Source organism: Otolemur garnettii, unplaced genomic scaffold (genome assembly GCF_000181295.1).
Source record: "Otolemur garnettii isolate 467f Iridium unplaced genomic scaffold, OtoGar3 scaffold00053, whole genome shotgun sequence".
Classification (NCBI taxonomy): Eukaryota; Metazoa; Chordata; class Mammalia; order Primates; family Galagidae; genus Otolemur; species Otolemur garnettii.
This window is the reverse complement of record NW_003852448.1, coordinates 1931402-1955775: the sequence shown is the minus strand read 5'-3', so window position 1 is coordinate 1955775 and position 24374 is coordinate 1931402. Positions and strand designations below refer to the sequence as shown.

The 24374-nt window shown below is 44.4% G+C and overlaps 1 protein-coding gene across 1 annotated transcript in view; it reads left to right on the top strand.

Moving 5' to 3' along the window:
• LAMA1 (laminin subunit alpha 1) overlaps positions 1–24374 on the top strand; it is a 158742-nt gene that overhangs the window by 103203 nt on the left and 31165 nt on the right. Inside the window, exons 32-46 of the mRNA XM_012806468.1 lie at positions 277–470; positions 1430–1572; positions 2172–2261; positions 4111–4222; positions 5408–5570; positions 10948–11158; positions 12064–12180; positions 12306–12469; positions 14321–14456; positions 14938–15031; positions 16777–16893; positions 20373–20555; positions 21161–21315; positions 22491–22634; positions 23449–23582. Coding sequence (XP_012661922.1) covers positions 277–470; positions 1430–1572; positions 2172–2261; positions 4111–4222; positions 5408–5570; positions 10948–11158; positions 12064–12180; positions 12306–12469; positions 14321–14456; positions 14938–15031; positions 16777–16893; positions 20373–20555; positions 21161–21315; positions 22491–22634; positions 23449–23582 — 2157 coding nt within the window. The remainder of the gene's footprint in view (positions 1–276; positions 471–1429; positions 1573–2171; positions 2262–4110; positions 4223–5407; positions 5571–10947; positions 11159–12063; positions 12181–12305; positions 12470–14320; positions 14457–14937; positions 15032–16776; positions 16894–20372; positions 20556–21160; positions 21316–22490; positions 22635–23448; positions 23583–24374) is intronic.

The following is a 24374-nucleotide window of genomic DNA, read 5'->3' as shown; positions in this document are numbered from 1 at the left end:
GCTGAATCGTTAGGAGGAAGTTGCTGGGTGTGTCTCCTCTTACGAAGTGTTAGACGTATTTACTACAGTGCTTTGGGCGTCATTATCAAATCAGATGTGCAGGATTGCTATGGGGCCTTGTTACCATCCCAGAATCAGTTCTCCTGGGGCTAACGGTCCTGTGGGCTTCCTGTTCCATTTGACAGAAGTGCCCGCTGTACTGGGGCAAAGCTGGCCATGGCGTTACTTCCCTGTGCTGACCGAGCTCTCCATCCCTACATCCTTTCTTTTTTGTAGGTGCTCCTCGGGCTACTATGGAAACCCTCAAATGCCAGGGGGCAGTTGCCAAAAGTGTGACTGCAGCCCCCACGGCTCTGTCCACAACGAGTGTGACCGTGCGTCCGGGCAGTGCATGTGCAGGCCGGGGACCTCGGGGCTCCGGTGTGAGGACTGTGAGCCGAGGCACACACTGGTGGAAGGCAACTGTGTCTGTGGGTATTTCTCCTGTAAAGGTGTAATAGTGACTCTTCCTTTCAAATGTGTGAGGAAAGAAGTGGAATGTCACCCTGTCACATAGCAGGATACGGGATGTGCTATTGATTTATTTTTTTATTTTATCATTTCCTAAGCTTAGGTTGCTGCTGCCTCAGCTGAACTGAACTTTAGTTGTGCCTTTTCGGGGGAGGCAGGAGGTCCTAAGAGGCCAGCATTTATTTCTCAGGCACTCAAAGCAGCTCAGTAATCTCAGCTTCCTTGTTTCACCACATTAATACTTCCCCTGGTGGAGCCGAAAGCGTGCCGGAGTAGGAGAGAACACACCTGTGTGGGACTTCATTTGTGTTACCCAGATTTCACAGTAGCCTCTGCTCCTGGCTATTATGGATTTTTGTTTGGTTTTTCCAGTTCTGATTTCTTTTTCCAGCCAGTGCACAAGGGATGTCTTCTCAGTGGTTCATGGTGAGGGAAGGAAGGTTAGGGTCATGGCATCAGGGAGTTTTTCCACTTTTGATTTTGCATTTATTATCAGCACAAACACCCCCATTATTTTCTCCAGTGTCCTTCCTTTGGACTTGCAAACTGTCGGAGGAGGTGCAGAGCAGCTCTGAGAGGAAACACGGGGTTCCACTGCAGTGGGTCCCAATGTGCAAGCCACTGTAGGTGTAGGGGGGAACCTCGAGGCAGCCCCGGGCGCCACTCTCAGGCTCAGCTGTTTCTTTCTGTGTGTCCCAGGGAAGCCACTTACCTGATCTGAGTCTTGGCATCATCAGTAGAGAACAGAGGCTCGCCCTTCCTGCCGTCCCCCCATGGCACAGCTGGGGTGAATGAGCTCAGAGGCGCTGTGGGGTCTCACCGTGTGCTCTGGCACCTGTAGTGATCACAGAGTGGCTCGTGCAGGCCCTGGGAGTTTGGGCAGATCACATTCTATTAACTCTGTTTCTTTTTCTTTCAGCTTGTGATGACGAGTGTGTCGGCGTGCTGCTGAACAACTTGGACGACATTAGCGATGCCGTTCTTTCTATGAACCTCACGGGCATTATCTCCCTCCCCTATGGAATTTTGTCCAAACTGGAAAACACAACTGAGGATCTCCGGGTAGGTCCTGGGGATACAGAGGCCAGTGGAAATGTGGATCCCATGTCTTGGAGAGTCAGTGGGTGGGAAGGGTCGCTCTGTCTGTCCGGCCACGGCAGGAGCCTCACTTCCATTGCTTCCCTGGACCGAGACCAGCAACAGGGACCTCCCTGTCTCACACACTAACTTATTTCTCTGCTGGGCAACTCTGGTTGTTTGAGTTACCCCTTAGATGTCTCCTTATAAGTCTGCCCTGTGGTTCTGCGTCTGCTTGTGGAATAAGACAAAGTCCACCAGGGGGCCAGCGCCCTACCCATTGAGCCACAGGCACCGCCTGCCTGGCTAGTTTTTTTAATTTTTCTAGAGACAGGGTTTCCCCCTTGCTCAGGCTAGTCTTGAACTCCTGAGATCAAGGGATCCTCCTATCTCAGCATCCCGGAATACTGGGATTACAGGCGTGAGCCACCGCACCTGGACCTATTTTCTTTTGTATTAATGACAGTTTCAAGGAAAGAAGAAATTTTTTCTGTGATCCAAAAAGGAAATAATCAGTGCTTCTCACTGAAGAACCAGAGCATTTTACTTGGGGGCACTGTAATTTTTTCCTTCCTTCTTCTTAGGAATCATTATTGAAAGAAAATATGCAAAAGGAACTGGCGAAGTTTAAACTTGAAAGTGTTGCGAAAGAGACAGACAACCTGCAAAAGAAGGTAAATTTCTTCCATAAAGAACCGGCAACTGGTTCTTTTCCAAAACTCATGAGCAGTTGCCTTGGGGCCGTCCGGAAGGGTCTGCTTAGGTCATGCAGCCTCTCCTTCCCAGGAGCTGTGCTTCAGGTATTTTATCATTAAACTGGTTTTACCCCTACCGGTGGTTGTGCTCTCTTGGGAAAAGGCTTCCGCCTTAATTTCTGTTGTCACTTCTGCTGACAAAAGAGTTGGGCAGTCACTCTGCTCTTGGGCTTCCAATTTCTCCTCTGAACCACAGCGTAGAGGTGGAACAGGATTAAAAAAATCCCTGGGGTTTCTTCTCCTAAATTCAGTCTTTAACCGAGCATGTGGTGAGCACAAGGCATGCCGCCGCACACCTGTGAGGCACTCTGGGGACTTCTGGGCTGAGCCAGCAGGGCACAGTCCTTATGACACGGTGTCTGTGCAACATTCAGGCTTCAGGGTGGTTCGGACTTTAGGACTTTGAATGGCGAGTGAGCTCATTTTATGTCACTGGGGAATTACTTATACTGTTTAGCCTGTGCCATGTGAATGGCTTTTAGTGACCTAAACACGAATCTCTTCTGCAGCTGAGGAGGTAGGACTGTTTTTCACTTATGAATTGTGTGTGTGCACGTGTATACGCACATGTCTGTATATAAAATGCGGTCGTATATCTGTGGATCACATACACCTGGGTATGTCTGGTCCGTCTCTCAACACGCACACATACCACAGGCCCTAAAAAAGTACTAGCTTGCTTCCTGTTAATTCAGAATTAATGATGCTTTGGAAAATGTCTGAGGGTTTAAGTGGGGACTTTAAGCACCTCATCAAGCAAACATTGGTAGGAAGGGATAAGCTGATTAAAACAAATTCTGTTTGTTAAAGGAGATTCTCTTTGGTCTTAACTAAAAAACGATTTTAGACCCTATCTCAGTTACTTTACATTCTCGAAAATTACAGACAATCTTTCTTTCAACAAATTATAAAATTCCCAATAAAAGTAACAGCTGAGGGCAGCTCAGCCCCAGCTTCTACCCATCATCTTGCTGAGTTCTCACGATGGCCCCAGGAGGCAAGTGTTATTGTCACCCCAGCACTACAGATAGAGCTTGGTGATATCCAGGTCCACGGGCTGGCAGAATCAGGTCTAACTCCTACCTTGCCTGACTCCATGTTCTTAATCTCTAGAGACAATAGTCTCATACACCACACAAATTAGTAAAGTTTGCTTTCTGTATTCTGCATATTTGGGTCCTAAAGTGAATAGAGGATCTTCTCAGTATAGATTCTGGAAAAATCTGTGGTTTGACAGCCAATTCCACTGCTTTTAAAAATAAAGCATCAGGCCTGGCATGGTGGCTCATGCCTGTAATCCTAGCACTCTGGGAGTACAAGGCGGGTTGTTTGCCTGAGCTCAAGCAACTTCAAACTCTTGGGCTCAAGTGATCCTCTTGCCTTAGCCTCCCCAGAAGCTGAGACTAAAGGTGCCCACTACAACGCCTGGCTATTTTCAGAGATGAGGCCTCGCTTTTGCTCAGACGACTGTGAGCTACAACAGCACAGCACTCTACCGAGAGTGACAAAGTGAGATTCTGTCTCAAGAAAAATAAGTAAAATGAAATAAAAGTATACCATCTTCTCTCACACTGGGTGGGTTGTAAATAACGTATTTTGTTAACCACTTAGTCAATAATTTGTAATGCCAGATATTAACCTTGGTTCCCATGATGGTGTACACCTCTACTCTATATTCTGGATTATATAATATTTTGTTGCTTAGAAGAGGCGACAACTGGAAACCAAAGCTTCCCTATTATTTACAATCAAACTAATTTTCTGCCAGCTCACTCGAGTGTTAACAAGTAGCCAAAAGGAGAATAAGAAAACTGAGCGAATCCTCAAAGAGACTCGGGACCTGGCCGCGTTCATCGAGAGGCTGCAGAGGAACATCCAAGGTAGTGTGGGCAGTGTCTGGTCTGGGGGCTCTGCGCTCTTCTAGTAAGAAGAGTCACATTGGCTTTCAAATAAATGTACAGCCGTGTGTGCCTTGTGCTGGGTTACCTAGAACCGAAAGCCTGGAATATTCCATATTTGGGGGATCTTGAAATGTCTAGGCTGTAGTGTTTGACAGAGAATTTTAGCTTTAAAAAAATGCATCTGGGCAGTGCCTGTGGTTTAAAGGAGAAGGGTACCAGCCCTACATGCTGGAGGTGGCAGGTTCAAACCCAGCCCCGGCCAAAAACTGCTAAAAAAAAAAAATGCATATTTTGGGCAGTGCCTATGACTCAAGGAGTAAGGTACCGGCCCCATATACCAGAGGTGGTGAGTTCAAATCTGGCCCTGGCTAAAACCTTAAAAAAAAGAAATGCATATTTCTTTTTAAATTTTCTGTATTATGGTTAATTCTCACACCCCATTATGGTAAAGTCAGATATCTCGCCATCCATTTGCACAGAGTAGGAGCTGATATGATTTGGGGCTTCCATTTGGTGCCATCATTAATCTTCCACATTAGAGTAAATTTTATCACGCCTCAGTGGGATCTATTCTGGCTTTTAGCATGCTATTTTCAATTTTCTGGCTACTAGAAACATTTTTGCCTTCTTTTTGAATTATGGTAGAATGCCTTAAAAAGTATAGAATCCTGGCTCGGCACCTGTGGCTCAAGTGGCTAAGGCACCAGCCACATACACCTAAGGTGACAGGTTCGAATCCAGCCCGGGCCCACCAAAAAAACAATGACAGCTGCAACCAAAAAAAATATATAGAGAGAGAGAGAGAAAGAGAATCCTATGCAAGTCAGACTTTATAGGACAAAGGTAAGAAAATTATTAAAACAAATCATATTAATAATACTATCAAGTATTGGTAGTTTCTTCATTAAGAAGAAGTGCTATTAAGTTATGTAATTACTTATTAAGAACTTCTGTGTGTCAGCGTCTGTGCCAGGTACACACGATGGACCCTGCCCTCAGGGAGACGATGAGTACTTGGCAAGACTCAGATTCAATAAACCGCTTATCCCAAGTCCCTGGCTGGGCCTGGAGGTCCAGCCCGGCTTAGGTGAACAGAACAGCACTTACCAAAGAAGGTTCTAAGTTTTTCATTTAGTACTGTATAATTGATGATTTTCTCCATAGAAACTGTTGAAAAGGCAACAACTTTAAATCAGACTTTGGATGGAGATTTCCAGCTGCCTAGCTCGGTGCTGGAGAACATGCAGCAGGACATTTCCTCTTTGCTCAAAGCCATACGGAAAAGGCACTTCCTACAGTTGCACCAAAATGTCACCCTGGAACTCAAGTAAGTTCCCAGGGACAGAGGCTGGGGTGCTCCCTCCCACGGAGAAGAAGGCATAATGGAAAGAACAGTGCTGCCTGGGGGTGGGACGTTGTAAGAGAGGCGCAGGGTCCCTGTTTTCAAGTAAGGTTCAAGTGAGATGGATACAGACCCCTCTAAAGGCAGAAAAGTGACAGTCAACGCACCCAGCACAATTTGTCTCTGTGCTATGATGCAATGGGTTCTGCCTTTTTTTTTTTCTTTTTTTCTGTGACTCTGGAGTATTTCTACCTAGCACAAACAAAAGAGGCTCTTGGCACTATATGTGTTATAGATTGAGTTCTGTGTTATAACTTGTAACATGTGGTACTTATATGTGTTATAGAAAAAAGGATGGTCCACAGCTGTCCATGCTGTGAATGCTAAGACACATGCACATTTTGCAGGAATAACTGAGCTGTTACACAAACCCTCACCCAAGGCCATGGTGGGAGGTGACACAGGGGTCACAAATGATTGTTACAAAGTCCCAAGGAGTGTGGAGTTTCCTTTCAGGCTTTTTTCCAAGTATTTTCCCACAGTTAAAACTTAAGGGTGGCGTCTATGGCTCAGTGGGTAGGGTGCCGGCCCCATATACTGAGGGTGGCGGATTCAAACCCGACCTCGGCCAAACTGCAACAAAAAAATAGCCGGGCGTTGTGGCGGGCACCTGTAGTCCCAGCTACTCCGGAGGCTGAGGCAAGGAATCGCCTAAGCCCAGGAGTTGGAGGTTGCTGTGAGCTGTGTGATGCCACAGCACCCTACCGAGGATGATAAAATGAAACTCTGTCTCTTAAAAAAAACAAAACTTAAGAGCACAAGCCGTGAGGTCTCCTCCAGGTTATGATGAATGTCTTAAGCACTGCCGTAAACAATTACAGGCACCTCACATTAAACTTTCTTCCATATAGCAACACATTTAAACTATTCATAAGTTATTTTGTGCTGGACTTCTTGTGCAATGTTTTCTGTATATTTAAATATTTATATTCAGTATTTATACCATGTATGTTTCTGTCTTTTCCCATATTTCAGATTATAACCTTATCAGTGTAGACATAAAGAAGTAGAATTATTTAGTCCAAGAATTTGCATTTGAGGCACCCTGACATTCACTTCCAAATTATTTCTACAATAGTTTTTAAAAACAACATGCACTTCTACCAGCAACACACGAGAGGTTTGGGTGTCCATCTTTTTTTTTTTTTTTTTTGTCATTAGGCATAATTTTTGATGTTGCTGATTAGTTAGGTGAAAAACCAAAGGAGGAGCCTGCAGTTGGATGTGGTTTAGAGAGAGGACTGGTTTTCAGAACAGTATAGTTAAGGCTGGGAAGGTCTCTGAGAGAACTGTGAACTAAATGCCTTGGGGGGAGGTCAGAGGAGGGCGAGGTTCCAGGAGACGGGGACTGGGCTGCCGTCCAGGAAGACGCTCCCTCCTCTGTGTGGAGCGAGCACCAGCACTCAGCTCCCCACCCCGGGCCCTGTAATCATCTTGGCCTTTCCAGGCAGGGGAGAATCCATTTTAGGAAACTGAGGCCCAGAGAGTGTAAGTAACTTGCTCAGTGTTAAACCACCAGGACAATATGAACCCTGACCACAAACCTGAATTTCTCCCACTGTAAACTCTTATGTTCCAACCCACAACAGAAGAAAGTACCATCTGAGACCCAGACCGTGAAAGATACGTGGGTAGGATCTAGACAGAAATACCTAAGGCTTTGGGGGTACAGGTAAATGCAGTCACAATCTAGAGTGGTTGTAGAGGTGTGGTGCTTGCACAGAAGCTCAGCTGAAGTCTGCACAGCCTGGGGGAGGCATGGGCAGTTACCCTGGCAACCCGTGACTCTGACATTGGTGCTGCAGCTCTCTGTCCAGCACCTCCACGCAGATCTTCCTAGGACCTGCCCATCACCCTGGAGGCAGCCACGCCAGGCTTGGCCCTGCTCCTTAACCTTCCCCAGCTCCCCACACACCTGCATTGGGGGGTAAGGGAGTTTGTTCAGGACAGAGATGCCCAGGTCAGCGCTGGAGGTCCTAAGGAGTCATTCTGTCCTGTTCTCTCCGCCATTACCCTTCTTCTGTGAGTTCATTCATTCATTCAACAAAATGGGTTGAGCCCCAGGTGGGGGTGGTAGGCATTGTGCTAAGTTTTGGGGATACAAGGGGGAATGACTGGGCCTTTCTGCCCAGTAGGAGCTCCTGGTCCTATGGAGAAAGTTCATTTACTTATTATACGCTTGGGAGGCAAGATCAGCACCCCCACTGTCCCCTCTACACCCTCCCTCATTTCCCAGACCCTCCACCAACGGGGGGCCTCCCTCTGGGACTCCCTTCTCCATCATCACTGCAGCTCTTCTCATTCTCTTTGGAATACAGTTATTAATAAGAGAGCTGATCTGTCTCTTTGTAAGTAAAATTATTACTGAAGAGACCTCTTATAACAAAAAAATTAAGAGTTTAAAATGCCTTCACTGTCCTCTACTTCTTGATAACCCCTATATTTATGCCATTTCAAATTACATGTATTATTTGAGGAATTATCCACTTTTGGAAATTTTTTTTTTATTTTAGTTTAGTATGAGGATACAGATGATTAGGTTACATTGTTTGCATTTCTTAGGTAAGATTCAACTTGTAGTTGTGCCCCTCACCCAGGAGATGTGCCATGTACCCCCACTTTATGCCTGTAGGTAAGAGCTTACCAGTCACCTCCCTCCTCCATCTCCCCTCCCCCCCAACTTGAGTTTGAGTTTCCTCTTATGTGGGTGTGTATTAGATCATCTACTGGCTTTATGTTAGTATTAAATGCATTGGATACTTACTTTTCCAATTTGTGATACTTTACTCAGAGAATGTTCTCCAAATCCATCCAGGTTAATACAAAAGATGTAACGTCTCCATCTTTTTACAGCTGAGTAGTACTCCATGGTATACTTATACCACAGTTTATTAATCCATTCATGAGTTGGGCACTTGGGTTGATTCCACATCTTGGCAATTGTGAATTGAGCTGCGATAAACATTTTAGTGCATGTGTCCTTATGGTAAAATGGGAATTATCTGCTAAATTGAACTCTTAGTTCACATTGAAATATGGTGATCCTATAGGTGAGAAGATTACCACACAAATCTCCTGGTTTTCATGCTTGTCTGAAAGAGCCCCGAGATGAGTACCACATTCAGAGTTTCACTAGGACGCCCACAAATCAGCCTGGAACTGGACTCACAGCTAAGATTTAGTAAAGGTGCACATCAGGATTGGGTGAAAGACCACAGCAGGCGTCAGGGAGAATCCGTGACCCCCAAGGGGTCCCTGAGTACTCTCTCCCCAGCAGCAAAGTGCAGCAACACATGTGAGATGCTGCGTCCCAGGGAAGCCCATCGGGGGCTCAGCCTCCAAGGTTTGATGGGGGCCAGTCTTACAAGCACCCTCTGCCTGGCACGTACCAAACGTCCAGAGCCCTAGAAAGAAAGCAGGTGTTCACATGAACCACATGGCTCCCACAAACAGCCGGGGTGGGGGGACCCACTCTCATCAGGTGGAGACAGTGGGAACACGCCGGCCTTTAGGGACAGCAGACTGGGCCTGCCACACTGACTCTTCAGAGCACACTTGGGATCATCGTTTGTAGCTGTTTTCAAATAGCTCTGGTGCCACCACAGCTATTAAAAGAGATTTCATTAAAAGAATGTGTTCAATGGCCAGGCTAGTTTGGAGAAGCACAAACTAAACTAAACTTTTCTTAAAGTCTGCTAAGAAAAGACAAGTTCTCTGTGGCAGGTTTTCTCAGCTCTTTCCTTACATTGACACATCAGAACCATGGGGCGGACTGGGGACGAGGTCACAGGTCACCACACAGCCCTTCCTCGTGGGATCTGCTTAACAATCTATGGGACACTAGTGCTGTGGCGAAATGTAGTTTCAGAAATACTGTTGTATTCTGTTAACTGAACACATTTTATAAGAAAAAGCCAACAAAAAGTCCGAGGGTTTTGTTCATTACTCCTGTCCCAGCCACTGAAGGACTATCGTTTCATCTCATTATAGTTGAGAGAGTAAAGTCATGTCATACATGAAAATTTGACCTTATTTTAAACTTGCTCAGATAGATACTTTATTTATTTATTTATTTATTATTTATCTGAGACAAGAGTCACTCTGTTGCTATGGGTAGTGCTGTGGTGTCATAGCTCACAGCAACTTCTAACTCTTGGCCTCAAGTGATTCTCTTGCCTCAGCCTCCTGAGTAACTGGGACTACAGGCACCTGCCACAATGCCCAGCTATTTTTAGAAATGGGGTCTCACTGTAGCTCAGGCTGGTCTCAAAGTCCTGAGTTCAGGCCATCCGCTCACCTCGGCTCCCAGAGTGCTAAGATTACAGGCATGAGCCACCATGCCGGCCTGAGATACCTTATTTAATGATCAGGAATGACAGATTCGTGATCAGACAGTAGAGAAATATATTGTTTTTATTTGTGTTTTTCATGTATCCATTTTAGATCTCATTACCTCTTTCATAGCACAACATCTTTATAAGTAGAAGTTATAAGTACATGTAAATGCTCCTAATTATTCTAATGATGTCAGAGTTAAAATATATATCCTTGAGAAATACTGTCAGATGGGACTTAACCCAGGGATCTGGTATCTGTGAAAGGTGAGGATGTTTTACAAGGCATTCTCCATGCAGTTTTTCCAAGTTCTCCTGACAAACTGGAGCAGAGCCTTAATGGGCTGTATTCAACCACTGCAAGAATTTGTAGTATGAAGTTTTATTCACACTGCCATGAATTCAAAGTTAATCTAAATAAACAATTTGGTAGCATACTTATAAAGAAATAGGAGAAAATCTTTATTTCCTAATGCTTACTTCTATCATGGTAAAAATGATATCTTTTTAGCAATTTGAATTTGAAAGCTTTTATAAAATCTGTTTCTTAACTAGGTGTAGAAAACCCTCTATGTCATAAAAATAGACTGGTGAATTCACAGCAAATCGCTGATTAGTCTCCTGTTCATCTCTTGCCACATTCTGAAGAAAGATTGCAGTTCCTGTCACTAACACAGATTGTGGTCCCAATTTTCTGAATCCAGATTCACTGAGATGATGTCTTTCGATGCCGTTACTAAAATGTGTTAGGAAGTTTATGAATAAAAATAATTTGTTAAGAGTAAAGTGTAAATGTTCTGTATCTGTAGCTATCTTGGAAAAATTATTTCCATGCTTAAATAGTTATGCTGTACCATGATTTCCAGAAGAAATGTGGTATGAATACGTAAAAATTCCTTCCACTGTCCTGTGAAAGGACAAGTTTTGCTGTTCATTTGCTTACTGTGGGGACTGTTCACCTTTATCAGGGCTGCTGAAGACTTGCTGTCACAAATTCAGAAAACTTACCAGAAGCCACAGGAAGAGTTGGAGGTGTTGAAAGAAGTAGCCAGCCGGCTCCTGGCCAAGCACAGTGGACAGCTGCAGGCAGCCGGGACGCTGGTGAAGGACGCAGAGGGAAAGAGGCAGGAAAGTGACCGTCTGCTGCTCGTGGCCAGCGCCAACCTGAGAGAATTGGAGGTGAGTCTGACGGGCTCCGTCCTGCTTGGTTAGAACTGGTAATCAGATTCTCCTGTGTCAACATCATTTTTAGCTTCTGAAAACTTTGAGCCCCAGCATTAACTTACTTTATTTATTTATTTTTCTTTCTTTCTTTTCTTTTATTTTTTTTTGATACAGAGTCTCACTTTGTCGCCTTCAGTAGGGTGCTGTGGTGTCACAGCTCACAGCAATGTCCAACTATTGGGCTTAAGTGATTCTCTTGCCTCAGCCTCCCAAGTAGCTGGGACTACAGGCACTCGCCACAATGCCCGGATTTTTGTTATTGTTGTTGTAGTTGTCATTGCTGGTTTTTTAGCTGGCCGGGGCTGGGCTCAAACCTGCCACCCTTGGTATTTGAGGCTGGTGCCCTACCCACTGAGCCAGAGGTGCTAGAAATGGGGTCTTGCTCTCGCGCAGACTGGTCTCAAACACCTGAGCTCAGGCAATCCCCCTGCCTTGGCCTTCCAGAGTGCCAGGATTATAGGTGTAAGCCACTGTGCCCTGCACCATTATTCTTATTATTGTTTTTTGAGACAGTCTAACTCTGTTGCCCTGGGTACAGTGCCATGGCATCACAGCTTATAAACCTCAAACTCCTGGGCTTGAGCAATCCTCCTTCAGCCTCCTGAGTAGCTGGGACTATAGGCACCCACCACAATGCCTGGCTAACGTTTCTATTTTTGGTAGAGACAGGGTCTTGCTCTTGCTTAAGCTGGTGTTGAACTCCTGAGCTCAAGCAATCCACTGCCTTCGCCTCCCAGAGTGCTGGGATCACAGGCGTGAGCCACCATGTCTGGCCTGAGCACTAGCTTTATAGTAGACACCAAAGTTCAGAAGTAGACTTGCTCTTATGAAGCATCCTTAAGAGGTGATTTCTGCTGCAGGATAAAAAGCTTCATGTCCAAGAAGAGCAAAACTTGACCTCAGAGCTAATTGCCCACGGAAGAGGACTGATGGACGCTGCCAGTGCACATGCAAATGTCACACCCGGCGCTCTCACAGTAAGTCACAGCTCAGCACGGCCACGCCACAGTCCCAGAGAGTCTGCACACAGCTCCTCTGTGTACACGCACACCCCTGTTAGACCAGATACACATACACTTACAATGTTAATTTCTCCATTCAGCAGTTAGAGCATCTCCAGGATGAGCTGCTTTTATGGGCAGCCAAAATCAGGCATCACGTGGATGGGCTGGTCATGAGCATGTCCAGCAGGAGGGCACTTGACCTGGTCTACAGAGCCGAGGACCATGCCGCTGGGCTCCAAAGACTAGCCGGCATCCTGGAGAGGTGAGACCACACCCTGCAGGGACTGGGGAGGTTGCCATCCAGTCAGAGAAAATAAGGAGAGATGTTTTGATCACAGTGACAAATCACTCTTCTTCCTTTGTGTAAAAATGGATGTTCTGTTTTATTTAAATGTGAGTCACATCTTCTCATGTCTGCTAATATAGTTTACCATCTCTGTAAATGTAACTGGATGGGAATTAGTACAAATCATCCTTGGTTAAACACCTCCTGGTGCTCAGGGCTTTGATTAGCTGCATGTGAGATGGAGCATGGTTATTAATTTCTTGATGGGTCTTGCCTGTTTGGAGTGTCTGTTTGTATAAATGAAGGATGCCCACCCTCTACCTACAGAAGTGTGGGGAGTTTCTTTTCCAACCCTGAAAATGATACCACCCCAATTATTGATATTTTCCACTACCCAACGTCTATCATCATGACACAATCAATGTTTTAATGTATATTTTGTGGATAATAAATTGTTAAAAGAGCATTTGAGTGAGAAGCACTTTATGCCAGTGGTTTCAAACTCATCTGCACACTGGATCTGGGGAACTTCAGAAACTACCGATGGCTTTATCTCCTGTTCCTCTCTCCACAAAGATTGCGACTTAATAGGTCCAGGATGTGGCCTGAGCTTTGTAACATTTTTAAAAACCCTCCAGTGATTCTCATGTGCAGCAAATATGGGAACCGGTGTTTTAGGGCTCATCAGTGATTTATATAATACCAGAAGTTAGTTTGTAAATTTATTTCTTGAATTTGCTATAAATTCTGAGTGGAATTCTTCTCTGCACATGCTGGGAACACGTGTTTTTGTGCGTGAGTGTGTTCTGTGGAAGGGGACAGTGTAGTATCTCCCCATTTGTGGAAAGCTGTCATAGAAGGTTAGCTCACACAACCAAAGCAATTAAAAATGATATAAGGTGGAATATTATGTAAATTATGTGCTAAATTGAGCACTGCTGCCTCCATGGGCTATAGGAATCAGTAACAGAAAATGGCATTAGATTCTCTACTCTATTTTCATCATCTTTCCTCATTTCTCAAAAGAGGGAGAGATATTCCAGTCCATGTGTAGCTAGAACAACACCGTTATTGCTTAGTGTAACAGTAATAAAAGCAATTTGGTATGATACACGAAGTTAAATAACATTATTATCCTTGATCTATAAATCACTGAATTTTGCCAACCAAGTAGTAACAGGCAATAACTGCTAACATCTGGTCTATAAATCACTCTACTTCAATAACCTTGGAAAGAAAATGAAGTGAGTTGCTCAGGAAGCAAAGATTGTCAATGGCAGGATTTCATTTTTAAGATAGAGCGAGCTGGATGAAACTGGGCTTGTTAACCTTTGCCACGTTCCTAAGTGATTTGACCACTAACTGTTAGAATGAAGCTCAGCTGATTGAAGTATTTTCTGATCCTCCTCTTCCAAAATCTCTGGTGTATGACATTTGAGGGATAAAATTCAGATCCCGATATATGTTTAGGAAAGCAGTTTGGAAATTAACAAGTATGCCCTGACACATGCAGGGGTTTGAACAGAGATCAGGGAACACTGAAGGCAGCTAGTGGGAAGTGATCAATGGGAAAAACAGCAATCAATTCTTTAGTATTGATTACATTGCAATTCTGAGTGTCAGCGTGACAATATGGCTACTGCTTCTGAAAGATTACTTTTGAAGTTAGAGGGGAACACAATTGTTGTCACTTTTTCTAATGATATTTTTTCTAAGGGGAAAGAAACTAGGAGACTTTCGAGAATGTGGGCACTTAGAATTTTCACGAGTGACTCTGCCAGTGTGATTTAGTTTGTCATAACATTTCTACATATGCCAATTCAACAGTGACCTTGAAAATGTCAGACATGTGTCCCTGAACGCGACCAGTGCAGCCCATGTCTATTCCAACCTCCAGAGCCTGATTGAAGAATCAGAGAAGCTGGCCAGAGATGCTCACGGGATTGTGACTCAGGTGAGCCTGGTACGAAATGCTCGGGGCTTCTTCCTGTGGGCGGTTGAAGGAGGTTGGTCCGTAAGAGGTTTGAACAAAGACTCAGCAGCTCGAATGTATGCGGATCAACATTCTTTTCTGATGGAATCTAGTTAGGGCTCCTGTCAGTGTATGACATGGGCTTTAATTTCTTAATGTTGTAAGTACTTCTTTATACAGAGTGGGAGCTGGGGTTGTATTCTGTAATACAAATAATAATGCTGTTAATGTTATCGACTTGAGACATTTTTCTTTACCTGTGGTGCAAATCTTTGTTGAATGGCTGGTTTCCTTCTTTGTACACTTAAAAAACTCTTTGAGTTCTTTTGCCTGGGCCATCTTGAATTGTCCTTAACATTTTCCCAGCCAGCTTCTCGTTGGGAACTTGGCTGGAGGCTCATGTGATGGCGTTGGCTCCCAGTCCTCACCCGACTCCACTGTCCTCCTGTGTTCATGTTGCTCTGTTTTCCAGTTCTCAGAATCCCTCCCTTCCAATGGGAGAGTGGCTCTGCAGCGCAGTTCCAAGTTTCTAAAAGAAGGCAACAGCCTCAGCAGAAAGCATCAAGGTGGGTTTGCAGTGTGGCCCACTCTGACAAGCAGAGTGGGCATGAGCTCGTCTCCGAGCTTCTCCTTGCCTGTTGGGACTTGGAGCTTAACAGTTCTTTCTCACATTAACCTTTCAGTCTCCTCTCCTATAAACTCTGTACAGTTTCAGATTTTACTGAGTGAAATCTCTTCCTTCCCAGTGACCAGATTCTCCACTCATGGCCTTAGCCTGGGGCTCGCACTGTTCTTCACAGCTCCTTGGGTCCTGTTTGATTGCCTGCATGCCTCATTTATCTTGTTATTTTACAGTTTCTTGAAGAGATAGTACGTTTGCTATTTCTTTTACCTTTCTCTCATGACTATTAATCATGTTAGACTCATGGGAGATTCTCATTTAATAATTATCGAATGAAATCATGATTGATTTACCAACTCTTGTCCCAAGAGTTTCAAGAAGCAATTCCTGATGGGTATAAGAGCTATCCAGTAAACAGAACCCAAAACGACAGCAGCAGTCTGTTGTGTAAGAGAAACTACATAGGCATCCAATTTTCCATTAATTGTAAGGCATACAATTAATTTTCTACCTTGATGTGTGCTAATGTCTCAAAAACATCAAGACTTCTCCTAAGGAGTAATCAGTGGGCCGTACTCAAAACTCACACCTTTTTCAGGCTACTTCCAAGTCTAGTGCTAGATCCTTCCACAGCTGTCTGAACCAAGGGCTTAGCCATACACATATTTTTTTGTCTGTTGCTCTGTGAGTGACATAATTTAGAAAGTATGTTGTCATCTCACAGTATAGAAAATGCATAATGCTTGATTATAAAACATTAAACACAAACTCCAGTCTAGCATCAGCGTTGACAGATTTTTAAAACTGAAATGTAATTTTAGTTTACACAACCACAGGTGCTTCATGGGTCATGAAATTCTGAACTTTTTGGCAATTGAAATTACATTAACTAGCTTGGTGCCCATGCTCAGTGGTTAGGGCACTGGCCACATACACCCAGGTCTGCTAAACAACAATGAAAACTGCATCAAAAAATAGCCAGACATTGTGGCAGATGCCTGTAGTCCCAGCTACTTGGGAGGCAAGAGAATCACTTAAGCCCAGAGTTGGACGTTGCTGTGAGCTGTGATGCCACGGCACTCTACCAAGGTCAACATAGTGAGACTCTGTCTCAAAAAAAAAAATTACATTAACCATGTGTTCAAAATGTAAATGTGATTGTGTATTATGAACAGAAATTTTAAAAGTGAAATGTTTTATCAAACTGGAGGAGGAGATTGAGTGGAGTCCTAGTTGGGTGTTTGGGAGGGACAGAGGGATGGCCAGGGAAGCAGAGGGAGGACAGTGAGCTCCTGGTAGGAACCCACCTTTGGGGTTTCATAGCCCAGAGGAGAAAGGTGGCCGTGATGAAGTGTGAATAGGGAGCTGGTAAGTCTGGTTAACACTGCGTGATTTAAACACAGTTCTTCATTTTTTAGCTCAAAACTGGGGATGAAATTTAAGAAGAAATATCAGTGAGAAAGTGCAGTAAGCAAGGTGGAAAAAACGACCAAGCAGGCTAAAAACACACTCTTAATCTCCGTAATGGATGGTGCTAAGTTTTGCTGGAAAACTTTCAAATTTGGGATTCTCCATAGAAAGCTATTGATTCTGTAGATGGGTCAGAAGTGATAAAGAAAGCTGTTTCCTAGGCAACTTTTTAGTGGGCTAACCTAAAAGAGAACATTTCCACCCCTCCTCTTTAAATAGGTATTGCATCGGAACTGAGTAAATTGAGAAATGCAGCAAACAGATTTCAAAAGAATGCTGACAGAATTACCAGGCAGACCAATGAATCCCTCTTGATACTTAGAGCAATTCCTGAAGGTAAGTAGAAAGGAGTTTCTGGATCTAATAATGCCCTCTCGTTGTGAGAGCGCCACACAGGAGCATGAGGCAGGCCCAGAGTCCCCACTGGAAAATCAGACCCAGACTGATAAAGGTTTTATTTGCAAAGGAATATGATTGAGAATTGAAGATCACTGGGTCTTTCTTTTTAAATAACTTCAGAACATTTACACTAACATACTAGAATATTAGAACAGAGAGACTTTGTATAGCCATCTTAATTGCTTATTTTTGAAATGACCTTGACACAGCACTTAGATAAAAGAAGAAGCATTGAAAAAGATGAGTAGGGAAGGAAGCCAGACTGCCCTTTACCTGCCTGTAGAGAAAGCGCCAGGTTCGCTATAAATGCAGGAGGTGGAAGAGTTCTGACGTGGTCATCTTCCTTCATGAGGCATTCGAACACTCTGAGATAGGCCCACCAATCACCTTCAGATTGATGGTTTGGTAATGCCATATTCATTAGCATTTTAAGTAGGATAATTTTTTAAGTGTAATACAAATGGTTTGTGCTGCAGTTCATTATTTATATCCCTCAAACTTCTCCTTTGTTCTTCCTAAGCGTTTTTTGACAGTCTCAACAAGGTGCAGAAGCTCTGCTCCAAGGTGCTGCCTGCCGAGTTTCTGACATAAGTCTGAGAGGGTCTGGCAGAGGCGGGCTGAGTGCCCTGGAATTACCTCTTACTTTGAATCAATAGAGAATTTTCTGATCTGGAAGTGTATTTTTTCCTTTCCTTTTAGGATAATATGGTGTATATCTACATATTTTTTGAGACAGAGTCTCACTCTGTTGCCTTAAGCTAGAGTGCTATGATATCATAGTTCACAGCAACCTCAAACTCTTGGCTCAAGCAGTCTTCTTGCCTCAGCCTCCCAAGTAGCTGGATCGACAGAATCCTGCCATAATACTCGGCTAGCTTTTCTATTTTTAGTAGAGATGGGGTCTTGCTCTTGCTCAGGCTCGTCTCGAACTCCTGAGTTCAAGTAATTCACCTGCCTCAGCCTCCCAGAATGCTAGGGTTACAGGTGTGAACCAATGTGCCTGACCTAATATGCTATATTTTAATTAAACTATTTAATTACTTTTCATTTGGAGATAATTTCACACTTAAAGAAAAATTTCAAGGAGGATAAAAAGGCCATTTTATACCCTTTATCTAGCTTTTTCTACTGTTAATGTTTCACCTTATTTGTGATAAAACACTTTAAAAATTAATAGTGCTTTAAAAAAAAAATCCTTACCCAGATTTTTTAGTACAGCTGATTCCAGTTTACCTTGAATGGCTATTTAGTCTTTGTTCTGCTATTATTTCTGTATCCAGTTGATGCTGTGAGCAAAGGCCGTTCCTCTATCCTAAGTCCTTCCTGACTGCAGACTTTCTTTACAAAGCTTTCTTAACCAGATATGAAATGAGGTAGAGAGCATGTTTAATGGTGGTGACAAAGGGTGATAAAAGAACCCAAATAAAGAAATTTAGCTGGCTCGGCGCCTGTGGCTCAAGTGGCTAAGGCGCCAACCACATACACCTGAGTTGGCGGGTTCCAATCCAGCCTGGGCCCGCCAAAGAACAATGATGGCTACAACCAAAAAATAGCTGGGCGTTGTGGCAGGCGCCTATAATCCCAGCTACTTAGGAGGCACAGACAAGAGAATCTCTTGAGCCCAGGAGTTGGAGGTTGCTGTGAGCTGTGATGCCACAGCACTCTACCTAGGGTGACAGCTTGAGGCTCTGTCTCAGAAAGAAAGAAAGAAAGAAATTTAGCTTATTAACATATAAGACACCAAGCACGGGATGATTAGCCATACTTTTGTGATCTCATCATGTATTGAAATCATATGCCAAAGAATTGGGATCAAAAATTATTTAATTTGAGCCAAGTGTGGTGGCTCAGTCCTATAACCCCAGCACTCTGGGAGGCTGAGGTGGGTGTATTGCCTGAGCCAGGGCAAGACCCCATGTCTAAAAATAGCCAGGCCTTGTGGTGGGCGCCTATAGTCCCAGCTACTTGGGAGGCTGAGGCAAGAGAATTGCTTGAGCCCAGGAATCTGAGGTTACTGTGAGCTATGATGCAACAGCACTCTACCGAGGGTGACAAAATAAGACTTGGTCTAAAAACAAAAAAAATTACTTAATCTGTCCCTGAAAGAGTATTGAATCCAAACAAGTGACTGAAGCAAAAATCCTGATCAATTTGGGATTGGGGGGGAAGTTTATCAAGCCCAAGTTGAGGACACCCCTGGGAGAAACACAGACCACACATAGACTTGTGGCTATTTTTCCAAAGTGGAGTTTGGAGTTTTCAGTGTTTAAAGGGGAGTAGGGCATTAAAAAAAAGTGGGGAGGGGACTGCTGTAGTGAGAAAAAGTAGTCACATTCTTGTACACCCATTTTACACAGGATAAGGAAGCGGGGAGAAGAGGAAGGGAGTGAAGGACGCATCAGTTCCCCACATGGCCCCGGGGTAGGAGTGTCACGGAGCCCTAGTGCAGGCCGGGCCAGGATAGAAAGAAGAAAAAGTTTATTTTACTTTATCTAGGTGGGGAAAATAGCCAGCACGGTGAAAGACAGAGAGATCCTGTTGGCTGAGAGCACCAGGAATTCTGGCTTTTTCTTCAGGGGTTGTAAAGGGGGTGAAGATTTATGGCTGTAGCTGAATTCGCAGGCTGCTGTGGACCCCGCATCAGCTCCTTCCCTCTTCCTAGTGACAAGCCCCCAACAGAGGGACAGACAGGTTTGTCAGTGATGGCTGTGATCTTAGTAATTCTGCCCTAGAAGTAGGGTTTTTTCCCTTTTTTGAGCAAGAGCTGAGGACTGTAGCTCACACCCTGGCTGTCTGTCCAGGAGCTGTTTGAGGCTGTAAAACAGAATTTCAAAAGTAGCTTCAAGTCAATAGGTCTAAAAATTTATGTTTCCTTTCTTTCTGTTGAGTTCTTTCCAGATGCTGTAAAAACAGAGCCCCCCCCCCCGGGGTGCCTGTCAGCAAGGGAGAGAGGGAGGGGTATGGATAGTATGATTGATCCCTTACTGAGAAACTATGAGTTAGACAATTTTCTATTTTGATATTTTTCTGTTAACTTTAGTAAGAATGTTAATTTCAGGAAGATCCTTCTCATCTCTGGTCTGCTCTCTGTGCAGATAAACTTGTATTTCATTTTTAGTGCAGAGTCAAACAGACTTTAGTTGTAGGGGCTGGTGGGGAGATGACATTGAGGTTTTCATTTTCTTTTTACAAAGAAGTAGTAGAGCGTGTTATATGCAGCTGTAATATTTCCACTGAAAACAGGAAGCTCTGTAGGCCACTGACCACTGCCCAGAGGATAAAAACAGAGAAGGCTCAGTTTGTATTCACCATAGCAAACTGCCGTAACACGTTTCTATGTAAAGTTGTATTCGTCCCAGTTTTGTTTCTTTCTCTGTGTGTGATCAGCAGAGTGCATATGTATATATTTATTTTAGGTGTGGGACACAAAGGAGCCAAAACTAAAGAGCTGGCCACTTCTGTAAACCGGAGCGCTGTGAGCACGCTGGCGGCCGCGGCCGGGTGGAGCCAGACACTGCTGAACACATCGAGCGGCCTGTCCAGGGTCGACACCACGCTGCGAGAGACCAAGGAGCTCCTGCTAGACTCCAACCTGACCAGTACGTCAGTGTCCTTCCTTGGAGGGTTTTTTGAGGGGTTTTATTGAGACAGAGTCTCACTCTGTCACCGTGGGTGGTAGAGTGTGTGGTGTCATAGTTCACGACAACCTCAAACTCCTGGGCTTAAGCAATCCTCTTACCTCAGATTCCCGAGTAGTTGGAACTACAGGTGCCCACCATATCTCCTGGCTAATTTTTCTGGTTTTGGTAGAGACGAGTTCTCACTCTTGCTTAGTCTGGTCTTGAACTCCTGAGCTCAAGCCATCCACCCGTCTCTACAGTGCTGGGATTACAGGCATGAGCCACTGCGGCACCTGCCCTTCCTTGCAGTTTTTAAATTTGCATCATGCTCACTAAACATGCAATGGGGCCTTGCTCATAACCTTCCTTAAAAGGAAAAACGTGCTAACATAGGGTCAGCATTTATAAAGAAGGGCCTGGGGTAAATGCACGCTACTGGTGCGCTTTTCAAGTATTTGCCAATAATTCACAGAACGATTGTTGGGATATTCTGTTTTACTGGTGCATTAGTGATGAACAGTTAACTATCTCGTTTCTCCCCCACCCACCTTCCTTTCCACCGCTTGTCCCCTTGCATTCGCTAGCTCTGTTAGCAGAAAGAAAAGTTAAAGATGTGGAAACACAAGCCAACCTTCTATTTGATCGGTTGAAGCCTCTGAAGATGTTAGAAGAGAATCTGAGCAGAAACCTGTCAGAAATTAAACTGCTGATCAGCCAGGCCCGGAAACAAGCAGCTTCTGTGAGTTGGGGCCCAGGGTGTCGCGGTATCCCTGGCTCTTGGCAGCCCAGCTGGGTCGCGCCCCATCCGGAGAATTCCTGCACGCTCAGCTCTCGGCGCTCCGGGTCCTGGTAACCCCGGGTCCTCACCCCAGGACTCATCTGGGTGCATTTAAACCAGTGACCTGCCTCATTTTCTTCGAGATTTGCTTTTTATCAGCAGGTTTCCAAACGTCATCAGCCAAGAAATCTCCGTGTCTTTATGCAGAGTTATTGGTAGGCCTAGATTTAGGCCTCAGCCTGGAGGGAGCAGGACGCGGTGATACAAGTGTTACCGACCCTCTGAGTTTCATCGGTTGTATATGGTGCTGCTTCTTCATTTTACCAACTTAGTTTTAATAATCCCAATACTCTTCAGAATGTCTTCTGTGCGGCTGCGGCTTCGTCCTCGTCCTCGAGGGGTCTGAGGGGAGTTCGTATACCCACAAATGTCGCACAAATCCAGGTCGCTAAATGCATAAGCTGCTGGGCATCTGGAGAAGTTCAAAGCTGAGGAGAGGTTTTACAGCCCCCCGTGGGACATGCACTGGCTGTGCTCTGGGGAAGAGGAGTTTCTGGGCTCTGTGTCCCCTCCTGACTGTCCTCACTATTAGAAAAGGAATGAGCTCTGGCTTCCATCTGCTTCAGTTACAGTGGCAAAAACAAACAGATGTCAGCCCAAAGGATGGCTCTGATTGCAGAAGTTAATACACACTTAGAATCTTTAAGGTTAATGTAAGATAAATATGCAAATAATTACTAATCTAAGAAATAGGTGGCAAGTGCAATAATTGCTCTATAAATATTTGCTGAGTGAACCTCTCCATTTACCAAATGTTCATCAAATATCTTCTTTGTTCAGGTGGAAAGATTTCAAGGTTATAAGGTTCTTATTGTTAAAGAATTAAATCTCACGTGCGCGAGACAGTTTCCGATATAAAGATAGCCTATTAAAAGAGGATTTTCCCATATTTAAACACTTTACCAAGTAAAATCATCCTTACCATCATCTGATTGCTCACCCTGTGAAACGCAGAGTACTCTGCATTATCCAGAGAAGCAGCCTTCCCCCCAGGAAAATTCATCACAGGATGCACGTTTGGCCGGCTGCTGCGTGGGTCACTGGACAATCCTGACGCTTTCCTTTTCCTTTTACAGATTAAAGTCGCCGTGTCTGCGGACAGAGACTGCGTCCGGGCCTACCAGCCTCAGATTACTTCTACTAACTATAACACCCTGACACTGAATGTGAAGACCCGTGAACCGGACAACCTTCTCTTCTACCTCGGCAGCAGCACCAGTGTAAGTTACAGTCCTGTGCAAAGGAGCAGGGAGTCTTTTATAGATTTTCTGAATTGATACTTACTTGGTTAAAAGAAATAGAATTAGTCAAATCACTAACTGACGGGAGCTAACCTTTGCCAAAATGGTAGTGTTAGGATTAAAAACAACTTATAAATCTGAATGTCTGTGAGAAGGAAAGTTATATATTTCTGGACAGTGCCCCCCTCTGCCATCTTAATCGCAAGTGGTGGGGACAGGACTTTGTGTGATGGCCCCAGGACCCCAGAGGGGACTGAGTATTGCAGTTGTCAAGCTTCTCCCATGTTGTTCCTGCCAATAAGATTCCCGTGGTTCCCTGACGGCGAGTTCCCTGCGGATGACCTTTGGTAGTTTGGCTGTGCCAGTAGGCTGGGTCAGAGCCCTGGTGTGAAGGTCACGTGTTAGTCCACCACATAGGAGTTCCTGGCTCCTGGGTCCTGGCTCCCGGTGTATTTCTCGTCCATTGATTGCCTTCTGAGACTGGGCAGACAAACAAGCACAACACTCCTTTGTATTCCCTGTGGACACCTGGGACCCCCAGTGAGTTTTCCTGAGGACTCTATGAGAGGCCTTCAGGGGGCCATGCCAGGTCCAGGAAGGGAGGCACTGACGTCCCCAGTGCTCTGAGTCAGGCCCCAGCTCCAGGAAGGGGAGCATTTAACACAAAAGAATATAGCTGTATAGATTTTGCTTTAAAAAAAATAATAGAGAAAACACCCTAAGAACTTGTTCTTGGTGGTTGTGCAGACAGCCCAGTGTGAAAACTCATCCGCACTCATGCCCTGTGCCCCAGTCTGATTTCCTTGCAGTGGAGATGTGGCGGGGGAAGGTGGCCTTCCTCTGGGACCTGGGGTCCGGGTCAGCGAGGCTGGAGTTTCCAGATGTCCCCATTGATGACAACAGGTGGCACAGCATCCATGTAACCAGGTACCAGAAAAAGCTCTCTCAGATTATCTCTCTTCTTTAAACTTTTAAAATGAGCAGCCATATGCTTGTAAAATCATATAATAGGCTTTGAAACTTTTGGAAAGTTAGATTATAATTAAAGAATACTTGGTTTAGATTAACTATAGGAATTGGGCTTGCTGCAAATGGTAAATTTCTTTTTATTTTCAGGCTGAATAGAATTCCACTGAGTATGTAAACCACATTCTCTTTACCTTTTCGTCCACTGATGGTTAATCATTTCCACCTTATATTCAAAAGCATGACATTGGTTCAATGCCCATAGCACGGTGGTTACAGAGCCAGCCACATACACCAGGGATGGTGGGTTCAAACCCAGCCCGGGCCTGCTCACCAACAATGACAACTGCAACAATAACAACAAAAAAATAGCCGGGCCTTGTGGCAGGTGCCTGTAGTCCCAGCTACTTGGGAGACTGAGGCAAGAGAATCTCTTAAGCCCAAGAGTTGGAGGTTGCTTTGAGCCGTGATGTCACGGCACTCTACCGAGGGTGACATAGTGAGACTCTGTCTCAAAAAAAAAAAAGCATAACATTATCTTGTACTTTGTAAATATACACATGATAAAAAATTAATTTAAAATACCTTTTAAAAAAGAGATGAGGGTTTTCTTTTTTTTATTACAAAGAAAATAAACTTTGTTACTAAAATCAACAAGCAAAATTAAAAATGAAAAGTTTAGGTTACCTTTATTTAGAATGTCAAAAGTGTCTAAAAGTTTGTCTTACCTTCAGAAAGCCTAAGTCTGAGGAA